At 39.0% G+C, this 16,220-nt stretch overlaps 2 protein-coding genes across 9 annotated transcripts in view; one reads left to right on the top strand and one right to left on the bottom strand.

Moving 5' to 3' along the window:
* LOC135689222 (uncharacterized) overlaps positions 1 to 10,432 on the bottom strand; it is a 41,492-nt gene extending 31,060 nt beyond the window's left edge. Inside the window, exons 1-8 of the mRNA XM_089110124.1 lie at positions 8,607 to 10,432; positions 7,700 to 8,036; positions 6,988 to 7,227; positions 5,776 to 6,045; positions 3,560 to 3,822; positions 2,632 to 2,934; positions 1,365 to 1,683; positions 1 to 945 (exon numbers count right to left, since the gene is read on the bottom strand). Coding sequence (XP_088966250.1) covers positions 1 to 945; positions 1,365 to 1,683; positions 2,632 to 2,934; positions 3,560 to 3,822; positions 5,776 to 6,045; positions 6,988 to 7,227; positions 7,700 to 8,036; positions 8,607 to 10,244 — 4,315 coding nt within the window. The 5' untranslated portion in view covers positions 10,245 to 10,432. The remainder of the gene's footprint in view (positions 946 to 1,364; positions 1,684 to 2,631; positions 2,935 to 3,559; positions 3,823 to 5,775; positions 6,046 to 6,987; positions 7,228 to 7,699; positions 8,037 to 8,606) is intronic.
* Positions 1 to 16,220, top strand: part of LOC135689067 (uncharacterized) — a 31,043-nt gene that overhangs the window by 7,672 nt on the left and 7,151 nt on the right. Inside the window, exons 1-2 of one of the 8 annotated variants that reach the window (XM_065206176.2) lie at positions 11,219 to 11,784; positions 16,064 to 16,207. The exons of 1 other annotated variant lie outside the window; for it this stretch is intronic. The gene's annotated coding sequence lies outside the window, so the exon portion shown is untranslated. Of the gene's footprint in view, positions 1 to 11,217; positions 11,785 to 12,551; positions 13,399 to 13,422; positions 16,208 to 16,220 lie in introns of those variants that run through there. 6 more of the 8 variants (XM_065206175.2, XM_065206182.2, XM_065206173.2 and 3 more) reach the window with 6 other exon arrangements.

Below are 16,220 nucleotides of genomic sequence, written 5' to 3'. Positions count from 1 at the left end.
AAAAACAATGGTCCGTACCTTTCAGCGTTTTGTCAAAAACAATCTCTCTGAATTTCTCCAGACCGCTCTCATTGGATGGCATCTTTGCGTCTTTCAAGGAACATTTGATGGAAAACGACGGGATGTTCAACATGTCTTGAGGTAATCGGAAAAGTTCACTGATGCTCTTTTCTTCCGCATTCCCGTAATCGACGAACCGGACTGTTACATTTGAACCGGTCTTCTTCTCAACTACCGCTCGATACGGTGCCTGGTCTTCTGAGAAAATAGCAATGTATGGGAGCCCGGGTTCTACAGTTTGGATACCGGCTTTTTCCTTTGGGACTTCTTCAAGCTTTTGCATGAGCTCGTCAATCTTATCGGTATCTGAAGCGTCTTGAATGTATATTTCAGATAGAGAGTCTACATGTGTGACGTAAAAACTAATCTCGACACCTGTCTTGGGCTTTGGAAGAGGCAGTCTTGCACTTGCTGAATTCCTTAGAGGCTGACGTACATCTCTCTGAGGACCAGCGGGGGAGTTCTTCTGCGTTGCAAGTTTTGAGGTTAAGGCCATGCCAGATTCATCACGAAGCTCGACCAGGTATTTCCCACCCTGTTTCGCCTTCACAGCCATACTGATTACCTTGTCTCCAGTCAATTGCAGTAGGAGATCTGCCGCATTATCTTTCCACATTAAATTGCCGTCGTCTATTGAGCATAGAAGGGCGTGCTTTGGTTGCTCTAGAAATTCCGATGCCGATTCTCGTAATGATGCCATCTTCACCTCTTCGAAATTGCCGTAATCTACAAAACGAACTCGGGCTGAGCCGCTTCCACGTGCATCCTCGATTTCTCCGCGATACCATCCATTGTCTTCACTAAACATGGCACAAACTGCTTTTCCGGTTGTCACAGATGAGACTTTTGGCAAATTGTTGACCTTCTTTGCGATTTCATCCATTACTGAAATAGAAAAAATCTTGAACTGTGAAATTGACATGGGGAGAGAAAGAAACAGCTAACAACTCCAGAAGGTTTATGCTGAATAATTGCACTCTGTTCAAAATCCCGTTGCACTGAAAAATTATTAGACACGCAATTCTGAGTTACAGCTAAAAATGTAAAGTTATCACAAATCGATATGATCTTAAACTGCAATAATTCAGATCAGAATGGTCAGAAAATGCAATAATTTTGTCTATTAGCCTTTGGCTTTTTGGTTTGTAGTTAATTTTTAGTTTGTAAGCAACTCAGTGCTGAATAGGCACTAAAGAAAGGTTGCAAATTCTGACGTGACTTTGGTTTGCTATCCTTGATTTGGCTGTAACAAACATATATATATATATGTAAATAAAGCCGCAAAATGTTTCTGCAATACTCACAGGCATACAAATCATTCTCTGTTCGTGTCAATTGACAGTATATGTTACTCATGCCATTAATGTGTGCCACGTAGACGCTTTCCACTGCGCCAACATCTAACTTACGATTGTTGTACCCCTGGTTTTGATTTGACGAAGCTGCTGCGATCCCAATACCTTGACCAAGAGCTGTCTCAGCAAGGCTTTTTCCATCTTCGAAAAGCGAGACTTGATATGGGGGTTGTTTTGTATGAAACTTGGCGCTGAGTACTTTGTAATCGAGCATTGATTTAAATCGATCGACGCTGGATTTTTCCCAGTTTCCTGATGTAGATGATATCTGCAAAACAACAGAAATATTCATCGATTCTCAAAGGAAGGGGGGAGGTTGGTTTTGGAACAGAGAAACTCTACTTATCGAGAAGACATTCTCTCAAAATGGAGATAGCGAGATTAAATCCCCTTTCTCTGGCCAACAGAAATACTTTGAACTAGAAAGTGTTCCAAGAAAGACCTGCAACTCCCTTTGCTTAACATTCAAGCTACGTTGGATAAGCGATTCGAAATCTCTGCGTTCTGAAGTGTCGAGCCTTGTCTGTCTGGCACTTTGCAGTTTTGAAAAGGGGAATTTTCCGTTTTTGGTAACACCCATTATATCATTAAGAGCAATGGTTTAGATTATTGCATGGAATTTAGGGTAACTGAATATATCATGTTAAGACTATAAATACATTTTATTTATAACAATCATCATTTTTCAGTGAATTATAGCCCCATTACGTCTTTAATTTTCATAAACTTATGAATGGTTCTGTCTCTAATCAATTTTATGTTCCTTCCCGACATTAGAAGTAGCAAAATCAAACCGTTTCTTAACTTCAACTCAATTTTTTAATGAAAACGAACTTGGTTCAAAAGAAGATTTAAGCAAAAGTTCTACCCTTATTCAATCAAAGACCAGATTCGTATCAAACGAAACACTGCTCACAACACTTCTCTTATGGCACTAATAGACAATGTTTGGAAGAAACCAACTGGCAAAACAAAATAAACAGTTCTAATGATGGGTTTTTCCACCTCGTGAAACAGTGAACGAGTCCAACTTAACGATGGGAATAAATTTTTGTTCCCTACGTTTCCCCTGTTGTCAAGGCCCCAGAAAGAGCCTTTAAGGCAACAGTAACTCCGAACATGAGAAAAACTCTGTCCTAAAGGCATTCACTATATTGATGCTGTATTGTACGTGTTAAAAAGCCATGGCATTAGAATAAACAAACCAATCACCTACCCCAGCTAACGAACAGTGTAGACCATAGGCCGCATCTTTCAGGAATTCCCCCTTCAACTCTTTCAAATCATTCAATGCAACCACCTCGCAGTTCCCGTAATCAATGTACTGAACTTCAACTTTCGCTCTATCGACAACTTTTACGATCCTCGCTCTGTACCAGGCCCCGTCTTCACTGAACTTTGCCGCACAAAGGCTTCCTTGTTTCGGTGACGTCATCTTTAAATCATTAGGCCCAATATTCACGTATGTATCTTCCAATTTTCCCATTAAAATCTCCACTTTTTCGGCTGCAGATGTTTGCTGTAAAATAACATGTTTTATTGAAAGTTGCAAAAAATACCAAGATCTGCTGAGTGATACTCCTCTAAGCCCAAAAAACAAAAAGAATGAAATCAAGATCCTTTTGGTCTAAAGCCATTTAGGCCGAAAGATCTACCAATATTTAAACTTCATCCTTATCACCTACATCGAATAATATAGCACATGGTTCAACTTCTATGTGCTCAAAATAATAGACTCTAACACAAGCCGTTTCTTTGCGACACTTGCTTCAATATCTTCGTTATAAACATTATAAATTTTGGATTAGCTAAAGAAAGTGGCATTTGAAGCAACTTAGCATCACCATTTACAGAGTTCCTTTACTACCGAGCATCGAAATTCCCGATACATCCAGGGTCGTCACAACTAAATACATAACAACAACAGAGAGTATATTAACAGTTGCCTGATGATGGCACCAGTCGTAAATTCAGAGTAGCAACTGAGAACCATCCTATTCTATACAACAAAAGCGAATTTCTTTTCTAAGCGGTTTTCTCGCATATGAGAATAGCAGCCCAGAACTGTCTATCGTTCAAACCAAACTTTTATCGATTCTTACAAAAAATACACAAAGAAATCATTAACGGTGCAAGAAAATCACCTGACAAAAGAACGAAGATGGGTTCTCGACAAACGTGATCTCAACATCTTCTTGTTCTTTGACATTGACAGTTGGGATCTCTGATGAAGAACCTTGGACAGGCCCACCTGCAGAGCTAGCCGCACCCACAGAGCTAGCTGCACCCTGGGTTGGAGCAACGGCCTGTGCAAAACCTTTTTCTATCAACAATTCCGCGATACTTGTTTGTTTTTCTCGATTAGTTAAAGTGTCCAGTAATTCGACGTGATGTAAGTTGCTTTTGTCTGAAAAGAGAAGTCTACGATTCATTTTTGAAGACAAAATCATCTTGAGCAATACGATAAGGTTACGTATGACAAAAACATACTTAGATTAGAAGAGCAAAATATATGCTTGAAGTTATTTCTAAGAAGAACGATATCCCGAACTCATTCAGCATCATCGAAACTGGAAAAAATAATACTAACAACTTATACAGAAAACAAAGATAAATAAGGAAAAATAGTAACAATTGCATATTACATATCTGCAAATAACGTTTTTCTATTCGAAACTTCTCAATTCTGAAAGTGAGATTATCCGTATTACAAAAATTACTATAATGCCATTTGACTGACCAATATAAGAAATTGAAAATCAAGAACAGCAAAATTCGATTCAAGCTTCCGGAAGGCCCATTCTGAAGAGATTTATTTTATATTGCCTTTTTCTGTTGAAATGATATCATATTTAATAGTGCCGGACACCTAGAGGGCGAGGGGGAGATCGCCCCCTCCAAATATTTTGGACGGCAATGGTGATTTTTTTTTTAAAAAATGGGAAAATTTGACGCAACCTTATCAAAACAATAGACTTGTCCCTCACCCAATATTTGACCAAGGTCCGCCCCTGATACTATGCATTACGTCACTTTTGTTATAACACGCATTGTCAAATCTAGTCTATCTCAAATCTAGAAAAATATGCGAAAGTAAATGGTTTCAAAATTCTTGTAAGGAAACAAAGCGCAATGATGTTTTTCCTTTAAAAAAATACAACCTGATTTTATAGCCAGGACTTTTGTACTACAGTAAAAGCTATATCTTCAGGGGCAAAAAGGTGGCCCCCTTTGGAAGAGTCGCTATTTCAGTGGTCTCCCGCTTATGCCTGTGGTTTTCCCAAACGGAAATCTGGCGACAAGGGTAGATATTTCCAGTAAAAACTTGGGTGCCCGAAGTTACCCTGTGTTATAATAAGCGGCCTCCCGCAGATAAAAAACGGTCGTCCCGGGCGCGAGGGAGACCGAATTGTCCATTCCTGTTCTTTCAGCTGGGAAAGCAATTTGGATCCATTCTGCTGATCTGAATATTTCCATTTCATGATATTCGGTTTAATCTTATATCCACAAAAACAGGTGTTCACCAAACACTAATTAGGTTTAAAGCTGTATCTAGATTTGCGACTGGCCTAACTTGGAAACTTCTGTTTGTTTAGAAATTACTTGTCTGGGAATCTTGCGACTGTTGCAAAATAAATCACATCATCGGAACCGAAATTCAATGATATCGTAAGAAACAAATTGATTCGTTTATAATGACCATTATACACTGAACATTCTTAACCGAAGGAGTTCGGATGCAATGGTTAATTCAACGCAAATTAAGTTTAGGTGAAATTCGCTGGATGTGAACCTTTAGCAAATTAAGGTTGCAGAGATGCGTGTACCCGTATTCCATAATAATACCCTACTGGGGTCTATTGCTGGGAAAAAAGAAGGGGCACTCCCAAAAATTTTCAAAAAAATTCTCACAACGGGCCTTTTCAAGCTATTGTATTTATGATTTTTAAAAAACCTGCAAATTCAAAGCTGAATAACTTTCTTCAATAGGATCGGGCAATAAAATGGCAACAGAAAACCAATTAGCAGAACTTGGTGCAGAACTTCAGGAGAAGGGCGTTATAATATGTCCACAGAAACCGTTTCATACTTTGCCTCATTCCCTTGTTAACCTTTCAACCACAAATCCTAATCAATTTATAAACTTCAAAAAAGAACCAGGTTTTTATTTATATTTTCAATTTTCCTACTCTTGATAAATATTTGAAAACAATTTAAAAACCCAATTTAAGAATAGACAGAAAGGCCATCAAACTTTAAAATTTTGATAATATTGACATTCCGGATTTTCTGACGACTTCTGTTTTTGGTTCAAGGTTCAATTTTGAGTTTATAAATACACATTTATATACTTGCATACCTTTTCTCTTGACCAAAACGATCAACTGCTTTTCAACGACCATATTGGAAAACTCAGTTATACAAGCTTTTGACCAACCACTGCTGTCTTTGGGTCTGACGTCACCAAGCGAACAAACAAAGGCCTGCGCTGGCAATGACATGAACTTTGCATACATTGGTCTGATGTTGTCACGTGAGACTGTTTCGTTGTTACCATAATCAACATAGCTGACGTCAACCTGTTGGCCTACTGCACGTACCAAAACTGCCCTGTACCAAAGATTGTCAACTGGAAGAGAGGAGAAAGAGAATCAAGACACTAGCTCACTTAAATAAACCATTGCTAGGGCAACTGAACTTATAAGGCAAACTGGAGATCAATGGGATTCTTTGGGGGGGGGGGGGGGCAACCAGCCCATTCTTGAAATAAGGTTTACCAGGTTTCTTTAGAAGTGAACAAAATTTTTTGGGTAGTGGCTGTATTCTTTTTTTAAATATTTATCTGTTTAAAGCAGCATTGATAGGAAGGTGTAATACTGAGATCAAACAAATGTAAGTCTTTCTGTAATATCAAAAGGGCATGGTTTCAACAATTTGTGGCTCAGCTTTTACTGCTACCGTCTCTGCTCTGGAAACTATGGAATTTTGCTACCATGTTCAACTACCATATTCATACAGATATACAAGAAACTGTTATCCTTAATAAAAGAACAACAATAATACTCCAGTTTCTTTTTACACCCTGAACCTAAGAAAATCATACAGGACCCAACAATATCTTATTATTGTCAAATCTATGTACGGTCTCTGCTACTATGAGTCACATAAAATTCTAATCCAAAATGAAAACAAATCAAACTATCTCCATTTTCATACCTCATTCCATTTATCCAAATGTTCAAAGCAATTAACTAGTGTGACAATCAACTAACCAATTAAATATACAGTTTAGTTTTTTTTAAAAAGATTGGTAAAGGTTAAAACATGTAAGACCTTCAACTCAAAAGAGTTTCGTTTTTTAATAAGAGACCTGACATACACATATGTATTTGTGGAAGCTTGATATACACAACAAAAGGCATGAACAATACACTATCAGGAAAATTTTACAGAAGAATTGCAAATTCTGAATGCTGTTTCTTGGTACAAAATATATCATGCTGTCCTGGTGCAGACCATAATTATCCATAATTAACACACATACAATGCAATACAAATCTCAAACTGTTACCTGGATATAAGGCAACACAAGGCATCCCGTTCTTCAACTGCATGTTCCTTGGTACCTGGCTATTTTTATAAGCATTTTCCAGCTCTGCCATCATATCATCAATTACATCAGATTTCTCAAAGAGCTGGCAACAAAACTGGTCTGGTGAGACAACACTTGTTGGCATCACATCTACATAATCACCAATTGGAACTTCAACTTCTGTATATGGCTTATTGGTTACTGTAGGTCCAAGGTTTCCTAAAAAAGACAGCAAAATTTAGCTGAAACTTCCAATGAAGCAGGCTGCATATTGATAGGTACCATGTTAAAAAACTAAACAGGATATCAATACTATTCAAGAACTTGGAAACAGAAATCAGATAAAATATATGATACAGAAACTGAATTTTAGAATTCAAAATCCATTTCAAAAGTATATACTGTTTGTTTCGTGCATGAGGAAGTGCAGAACAATAGAAGTGGAAGAAGACCATGTTTCCTTGCCAAAGGGAGACCCAAGGAAACATGGAAGGAAGTAATCAAGTCAGATCTGAAGCAAAAAGGTGTCACCAGAGACTTGGCAAAGAATAAACAGGTCTTGAAGTCAATTTTAATGAACCATCCAACGCATGCCAGAATGTAAAATGGAGGTAAAACAGAATATGATGATGATGATTTATTTAAGTTCAATGCAGAAATGAAAAGCAAAGAAAGATAACAAAAAGCATACCTGTGAAATTGGATTTTGCCTGTGAAGCTAAGCCAGATTCAATTAACACCTCGGCTGCATCAAACCTTGCTACATTGCTGTCATTTTTTTCCACTAAGCTTACTTCTGCACAACCGTCAGAGTCAATTTGGATGATACTGATGGTAAACTCTTTGTCAATGACCATATCATTGAATTTCTTGCATGCATCCAGTGAAAAGTTGCCACTAGCAGGAATCTCAATTCCAGAAAGTTTGCACTTGAAAGCCTGCTTGGGTAGCTTTAGATACTCCTTTTTTAAATGTTTCAACTCGTCTGCTCTACACTGTTCATCATTTCCATAATCAACAAAGAATATCTACAAAAAAGCCAAAGAAAGTTTCACATTCTGACAGCTCCTTTCATAATCACAACTTCAATTCATATCTGAAAGTTGTTTGGTTGCCTTGTTTTTTTAGAAACCAAAGAACAGCCCTTTCATTTATTTCCATCAGAAAGTTCTTTGCTCGAGACTTAGGCTAGTAACTAGGGCTAGGAACAAAATAATATTTTTTCTGCTTCATAGATAAATATTGGGTATGGGAAAAGTTAAATTTGAAACAATTTAAGTAATTAGTATTGTTTACCTGAAAAATAGCATATCATAGAAATAAAGTCCATTGATTTCGACAAAAACATGTTATTTGGCCAAACTTGGTGGTAAATATTCAGGTAAATTAGGGGGCTGATTCAAGGATTAAGGGTATTCAGGTATGCTCTGTTTCAAAACCAAAACACAGACAGACTGAAATCCTCAAATACACAAAGAGCAAGGTTAAATTGTTAAGGATTGCAAAAAGAAACATGCAAAATGTTTTCAAAACAACAAGTGCATATTTGCAATGCTGAATATAAATGCATATATACATAATATTATTAATACCCGTACCTTTGCATTCAGACCTTCAACTTTGACCAGTTCTGCTCTGTAGAACCTGCCATCTTCACTGTACCTTGCACAACATGGAGTTCCTGGTTGAAATATCTGCAGTTTCTGTTGTCCTGGCTTCAAACTGGCGTACTCATTATTCAAATCATTCATCATGCTATCCAGGTTTGTAAGATTCTTCGCTACCTGGCAGCTAAAATCAAATGGTGATACTGCGAATGCTACATAGCCAACTTCAGCATCACCTGGGTTCAAACTCATACCCACAAAATGTAGCTGCACATTTGCTTGACCAACACTTTGTGAACTGAAGCTTCTTCCAGAAGATTCCTCTTTGCTTTTTTCAAATACTACTTTGCTTAATTTACCAAGCTCTTTGTTGACATTTACCCCATCCCTTGATTCTGTTGTGTCATAAATTGTTAAAAGGACTTTCCCTGAGTCCTCAACTGTATTTACAAGGCCTACTAAATCTTTATCTATGATCATGTCTTCAAATTTCTTTACAATTTCTTCATCAAATGCAGCTTCCTGGTCAGCTGGTTTGATACCACGGAGACCGCAATGGAGACCTATAACTGGGAGATTATGGAATTTGGTGAGTAATTCCTTTATCACTGAAACCGGGAACACTTCTCTGTGTCCGTAATCAACAGCCTGCACTTCACACCTGTTGCCCCCATGCAATTGCTTTATGGTGCCTCTATACCATCTATCTTCTGAGAATTTTGCACAACAGAATTGGCCAACATTCACGTTTACCAGATTGAGACTGTCATGTTGGCTTGAGCTATAAAATTGCTGCAATTCATCATCCATCTGCCTGAAACTCTCCCTATACTGAATTGGTTGGCAGTAGAAGCTATCCAAGCTATCTGTGTGTGAAAGGCACAAATCATAATGAGAACCAGCTTTAAGATGTACCTCTCCTGGTCCACCTGGTTTAGCAGTGACGGACAGTGAAGCGCTAACTGAGCTGGAGGTGCTAGAGCTTGACTGGCTTAATGAGGACTTCACTTTTTTCCAGTGGGCAAAACCAGCAATCACAAGTTGTTTGGCAACCACAACTGATTTCTCAACATCTCCAAAAAGTTTTATCACTACAGCTCTTGTTTTACACAAATGGGTTGGGACCCCAACAAGCTCTCTGTCCAGTACCAACTCCCTCAAAAGCTTTATTGCCTTCTTGCTCCAAATTCCCCCAACTGGGTCTATGTTTGCCAGACGACATTGAATTGCCTGTGGAGGCAGCTCTCTGAATTCTTCTGGGATCACTCTTAATGCTTTCCAAGGCAATACCTCACCGTTTCCATAATCGATAAAAATAAGTTCTGCGTTATCTTCTTCATCTATGCTCAAAATTTGCCCCCTGTACCACAGCTCGTCCTCGGTGAACTGCGCAACACACAGCTCACCAATTCCAGGAACTGAGCTGAAGCATGGAAGCTTGCCTGCCGCAATTGCCGATTCCATCTCCTGGCTGAGCCGTTCATATTTCACTGATATTGAACTGTCGCTTTGCTGCAAGTAAAAGAAACCACTGTTGTCTTCAATATGTGTCACATACCATTTACTTTCTTTTCCAAAATTTAGGCCAGTCGGGCCTAAACGACTCGTTGTCAATGCACCGGGAATCATGTTTAATCTTGAAGGAAAGAAAACATCTCTTGCTGAAAATTATCAAATGTTAATTTTCCCTTGACTCCAATCAGTTCTCTTAAAATTTGTTGGCATTAGATGGACAAAATGCAACCTGACTTGCAGGCCATGTCCACAAACCCACTCGCCAGTGCTGCACGAGGACTAGAAGGTGACTGCGCATGTCAGTTTGATGCACGCTTAGAGTAGCCGCTGGTCATGAGATCCGACAAGCTTGTTTCTCTATCTCATTTGAGACAACAGATTCTCCAGGGTGTGTCCTTGTGTGTGTAATTACGCGCAATTTTCCCACTCATGAAAAGATACTAAATAAAGATTTTACGAAAAAGAGCACACCGCATTCTTTGACTATCTTTGCATGTTATGCGAGCCGAGGAGCTGTTTTAATTTTATCAATTGCACTTTGTGATTTGCCAGAATTCTGAACAATGTCCAACTTTGCAAAACAGATGTATTATTTTCTGTTCTACCGAGTCGTTTGCCATTAGGCAAATTCCTCACTCTCCCACAATTGAAATATATCTAATAATACAAATTAGGCTTAGCGGAAGAGCGGAAACGTGAAAGCAAATTTATTAACTGGCCAAGTGCAATGCTGACATTTGAAAATATCTGACAAATAGAAGAAAAGGAGGGCTAAAGCAGTAAAAGACATTTATGGATTTCGAAATAAAATGCCTAATTATCCTCATTAAATAATTTGTTAATATTCGAGCCAGAGAAGACAGAATAATTCTACAGCTTCGATTAACCGTTATTCCTATCTGCCTGTTTACAATAAATTCATAAAAAGGCCCCAAATTTCATTGGACCTAAAATTCTCTCCTAATTTGAACAAAATGGAGAAAAAGTGAGTATTTTCATTTCAATTTAATTTTTTCATTTTCTTGGCATTGTTAAAATCAATATAGAAATATGCTGAATCAACTGGAAACAATGCATGCACGAAGGTAAGAAAGGATTTCAAGAAATGTTTAGATTAATTTTCGAACCTAAACTAAAAAATTTTCCCACGTCTTGTCTGCAATGACCCAAAAAGCCACTGACTCTTTCCAAAATCAAAGTTTCTCACTTGCTTTTCTAGCTAACAATTTTTTTATTACCTGCTAAGCACTACGCGACTGTGCGCGGGACCGATCTCCCCCAATGGAAATAAAATCTTTTCTGCTTCTTTGCCGCCATGTTTTTGTCAAAGATTATCATAAGAACAAGAACAAAAGTATTTGCCAAAGAGCCCGCTGTGCCATTGATTCCCCCTTTAAACAAAACCATTTGGCTAAACATTGCTAAGACTCACATTTGCTAAACATGTGGTTGAGAAGCGAAGTATGGCAATGACAACAAAACTCTCTTCATATGAAGCCATAAGCTGCCTTTTGCTTGGAGCAATATAAGTGGCAGCCTTGGAAACACAGGGGTCAATTTGCTGCCATAGGGAATAGAGAACAGTTGACGCCTCTGCAGTGGAATGCAGGATTCTTTGCAAGGTTGACGAATGGATTTGTGAATCAAGTACGAGGTCAGTCAACGGACAAGCTTATTACCTCTTTGATACTCTATAACTGTGTTCTGTAAGGCAATACCTACATGCTCCATTTCAGTAGTTGACTTTAACTAAGATATCTTTGAAATCATATCACCATTAGCAATTCTTTTCATTAAAAAGAACAAATGTGAAATGAAACTTTGTTGATAATGACATATAATTCAATTATCTCTTAAACGTAAACATCAGAAATCAAGTTTCAAATTATTTTCACACATGGCAACAGTGCTGCTCTTGTGTGTCAAAAATCTTATTTCATCGAGAGTGTCAGTTTTTTCAGTTTTAAAATATATAATAGAAAAACCATAACGTGATGTTGTACCGAAGAACGAATTTGTAAACAACTGCTTTATATTCACAAAAAGATAACTCACGACCTTCGATAACAACACGTGCCCGGGTATAACACGAGCCAGAACCCAGAAATCTGAAAAGAGCAGGTATAGAAGCAGAGATAAACATTTTGATTTACATGTCGTAGTCAAGACTCTTCATCTCTGTGCATGAGACCAGTGAACAGATCTATAAAAGCAGGGGGAAATTGCCAGGAGTGTGGGGCTTATGGCACCCTTCTGGCAAGGCACAAGATGTTCGCAGGGCATTTTAATAACTTTGACAAAGCAACATTCTTAGTCAATCTCCGGTTTATAATTTGACGGGAATGCTTATTCGTAATATAAACATTGTAAGAGTAGCGAAAAACTTGCAGATTGAAAAGGGAAAGGAGCAAGGCGGAATGAGGAAAGATAGAACGAGGGAAGGGAGCGAGGGAGAAGGTGACAGGAGAAAAAGGGGCAGGAGAAAGAGGAGAAATAGGGGCAAGAAAAGGGGCAAGAAGGACCTGGAATGGAAGCCAAACTAGGGATGGAAAGAGACAACAGGGAGTACAAGGAAAAGGGCCAGAAGGATTGGGGCAGCAGGGAAGGGGGCGACAGGGTAGCTGCTAAAAGAGAAAATGCGGTTGTTCTAAACTTTAGAAAAAAGTAAACTTTAAACTTTAGAATCCAAAGTAAGATAGAAATTAGCGGAAGTTGTGACAACATGAACGCGGAAAGAGATCGGCACTGGATTACATCAACCCTCTTTCCTTTCTATCAAAAACTTTGTGCAGAAGCAAAAGATCATTCTAGCATGTTGTACATTTTGAAATGCGAAAAACAAGCCATTTCTCAAAACCGGGCTCCAATTGCGAAATAAATTAGTGCAATGGAGGCTACAATAGTGAAATAAATTTATACCACCCCCTCCGACTAAGGCCCTCTGACGTCATTGCAGAAATGACGGCTTGATATTGCTAAGCTCGTTGCGGAGGAGATAGCTGTTTCGTGCTGCTCGCGAGGTGCTGTCCGAGTGCTGTCTGGGACCGGAAGCCGAAAGTGTTTTTGCCTCTTGATTATTGGAATTCTTGTGGTCTTCTGCAATGTTGCTATTCCACAGCATGGCTTTCTAGGTCACGCGTTCTTTGTTGTTTAACCCAAATTCCGAACATAGAAAGCGAGATCAAGAGATGTGGAGGACAGTCTCGCCCGCCCCTGCTTTTTAAGTTGGAGCAAGGTCATGATCTACCAAATTATGCTCTGATTTGAGGTAAGTTTGAAAATGCTATTGCTACAATTGCCAAAGGTATGCAAGATCTATTTCTAGAGTAGTTAACGGCCTGCAAACAATGGTTTACTGATACTTCAAACGGTAGATGTCTTCCACATACATACTTTATGAAACAAATGTCGATTGCAGTAAAACAAAAGTAATTGGCATAGAATAAGAATTAAAAGTTCACGCTAATAAGAACACTTTATATTTTTGGATCCGCAGCGGAATTATGGTTGCTACTGTAACCGTATTGTGCGCAACATGAAATAGGCAGCAACCACTAGTGGTAGCAACACCTATTTGTTATCAGTATCAGCATCAGTTACAGGTTTGAAGTATAGCCCCGTGATCACATGCAAACACTGGTGGAGGGTGTCAAGGGAGTGCTTCCAAAAACATGTCACAAAACCACGCCGTTAAGAGTGTTCCAAGCACCTTCTCGATATACTTGCAGCCTTTGCTATTCAGCTCTGAAAATAAAGTGGGGTAGCTTCCTCTAACTTGGATTTGGATAATGATCGAATACGGCTCGATCCCCGTTTCCACGAGTTTGTTTTTCGACCCTTCCTTGTTTATGATGTCTAAATAGCAAAACTACGCAAATTTGGTGCATGCTCTTGTAGACCTATCGAAGCAAGGACGAGCGTGTAAAGTTTCTCAATCATTGAGAGATTCGATCTATTAATTTCTTTATAAACGGTCTTTTTGTCAATAACGTGTATGATGCCTCTACTTTTTGGTGTTGTTGTGTTCGTTATTGATACATTGCAATCAGGGACGTTGGAACCAGGGAGGCAGTAGGGGTAAGCCCCAAACGTATTGAAGAATGTCCCTTTTCCTTACTTTTTGGTGTTGTTGTGTTCGTTATTGATACATTGCAATCAGGGACGTTGGAACCAGGGAGGCACTAGGGGTAAGCCCCAAACGTATTGAAGAATGTCCCTTTTCTCCGCAAAAAGAAAAGGATTTCCAAGAGGTTTCAGATAAGACCATAGGATTTTCACCAAAACTGTACGAGATTTCATAGAGTTTTTTGCTCATCGGTGTGTATCACTCTCTCTTTGCCCCTCATAATTTGAAAAGCCTCCAATACTAGATTATAGTTCATTTGCAAGCAGAATTCTTAAAAGAAGGAGTCGGGTTTTGACCTTCCAGCGTGAAGAGGTTGCTTTTAAATAGCAAATAACTCCGAGAGTCAGCTGATGTTTGAGAAGGCAACATAACCAGACGCAATCAGACACGAAACAAAAAGTAGCGACAACGGTGACAACAGACTCGGCACATGAACAAACAAAGTTGTCTGAGCAATAATACCTGTTTACTATCATGAGATTCCAGGTTACAAACGTAGAAATCATGGGGTCTGGAGCACAGCCTGGGAATTGGGCAGCCACCCCCCCCCCCCACACACCTAGGGAAAAATGAGTTACGTTCTAACGACTCTGTGAAATGTATATAGTTTGAATTTTTAGATTATCACCATGTTTAGTCAGAAAATCTTTGAAGGAGTTTCTTAAAAGATTTTCTGACTAAACGGTCCATAAATGGTCCCAATGTTCCTTCCTCCTGAAAATTAAATACGTTGCTTACATTTACCAAAGGCATAACCAATATCTTTATCTTTATAGCAGAACACGGGTCGTGCTGCTATGATTTTGTCGCGTGCAAACCGCGTGCAAACCGCGTGCAAACCGCGTGCAAACCGCGTGCAAACCGCGTGCAAACAGGGATACTTCGCATTGATAATCTTGATGAAAAGAGATGAAAATTGGCGTCAGCCTTCTTTGTCTGAATGAAACATACTAACGAAATATGGAAGACATGTTTTTAAAAAATGGCGAATGTTATGAAAAGTAGAGGCTCGGGACACTAGCCCTGTACAGCCCCACCCTACATTAGGACAACGATAGCTCAGTTCTAGCAAGTTTGTAAACAATTTGGGCAATGTTTATTTTCCAGATAGGCTTGACACAATTGACGTAACCAATCTGTTCCATATTCACTTGAGCCTCTAACACAATTTTTGTAGAGTGGCATCGCCATCTTGGTGCATTAGCAAGAATCTGCATGGTTTGAATGCATCTTGAAAAAATGTAAACAAATAGGCCTGGTTTTTTATTCGAAAGGCACGAGGAAACAACTGACGTCTTTTCTTCAGTTGTTGACTGCTTCTGATTTTGACACTTTATTACACTAACAATTTTTTTAATTAGCGATGCATACTCAGCAGTTCAGGACCAGTTTGGGTATCATAAAGCTCTGGAATCTGGTAATTTGCCCGTTTTACTGAAAGACTGAATATTTTCCTCCCCATTCTCATTTTTGGTCTCGAGATTCTCTTTCGACATCTGCCACCAGTGTCCGCGTTAGACTAAGAACCTAAGCTCCTGCGAAGGAGCAAAGCAAATAGTGCATTATTAGTTCAAGGTTTTTTGAGAAGGCAGGGCTTGAATACAAGGTGTTATAGACACTGAACTGCGAGTCCGGTTTCAGATTAATAAATATTTTACATAATTTAGTAAAACATATGGCTAGAATTTCCAGACCTGCAGTCATGCAGGTACCTAACCACTATGAGACGGTCTGATCAAACACATCTTTTAGATCTTTTGTTGCGCGCACAGGCAACCAGTTCCTTTATTAAGACTAATTTTCCTAGATTCGACTTGATGTTTGCATAACTCATCTCATTCACTAAACAAAGTACTTGAATGTTAATCCCGAGAGAGCAGGCAGAGGACCGAGTGTCTTGATGTTGGCCCTCAGCAACAACGCAGTTTCGTGACCAAACGAGGAGAATTTGGTAAGCGTGCTTC

The sequence above is a fragment of the Rhopilema esculentum genome, chromosome 9, assembly GCF_057945365.1.
Source record: "Rhopilema esculentum isolate cy_ngs chromosome 9, ASM5794536v1, whole genome shotgun sequence".
In the NCBI taxonomy this organism is placed as follows: Eukaryota; Metazoa; Cnidaria; class Scyphozoa; order Rhizostomeae; family Rhizostomatidae; genus Rhopilema; species Rhopilema esculentum.
The sequence above is the reverse complement of the archived record's forward strand: the minus strand, read 5'-3'. Positions and strand labels throughout refer to the sequence as shown.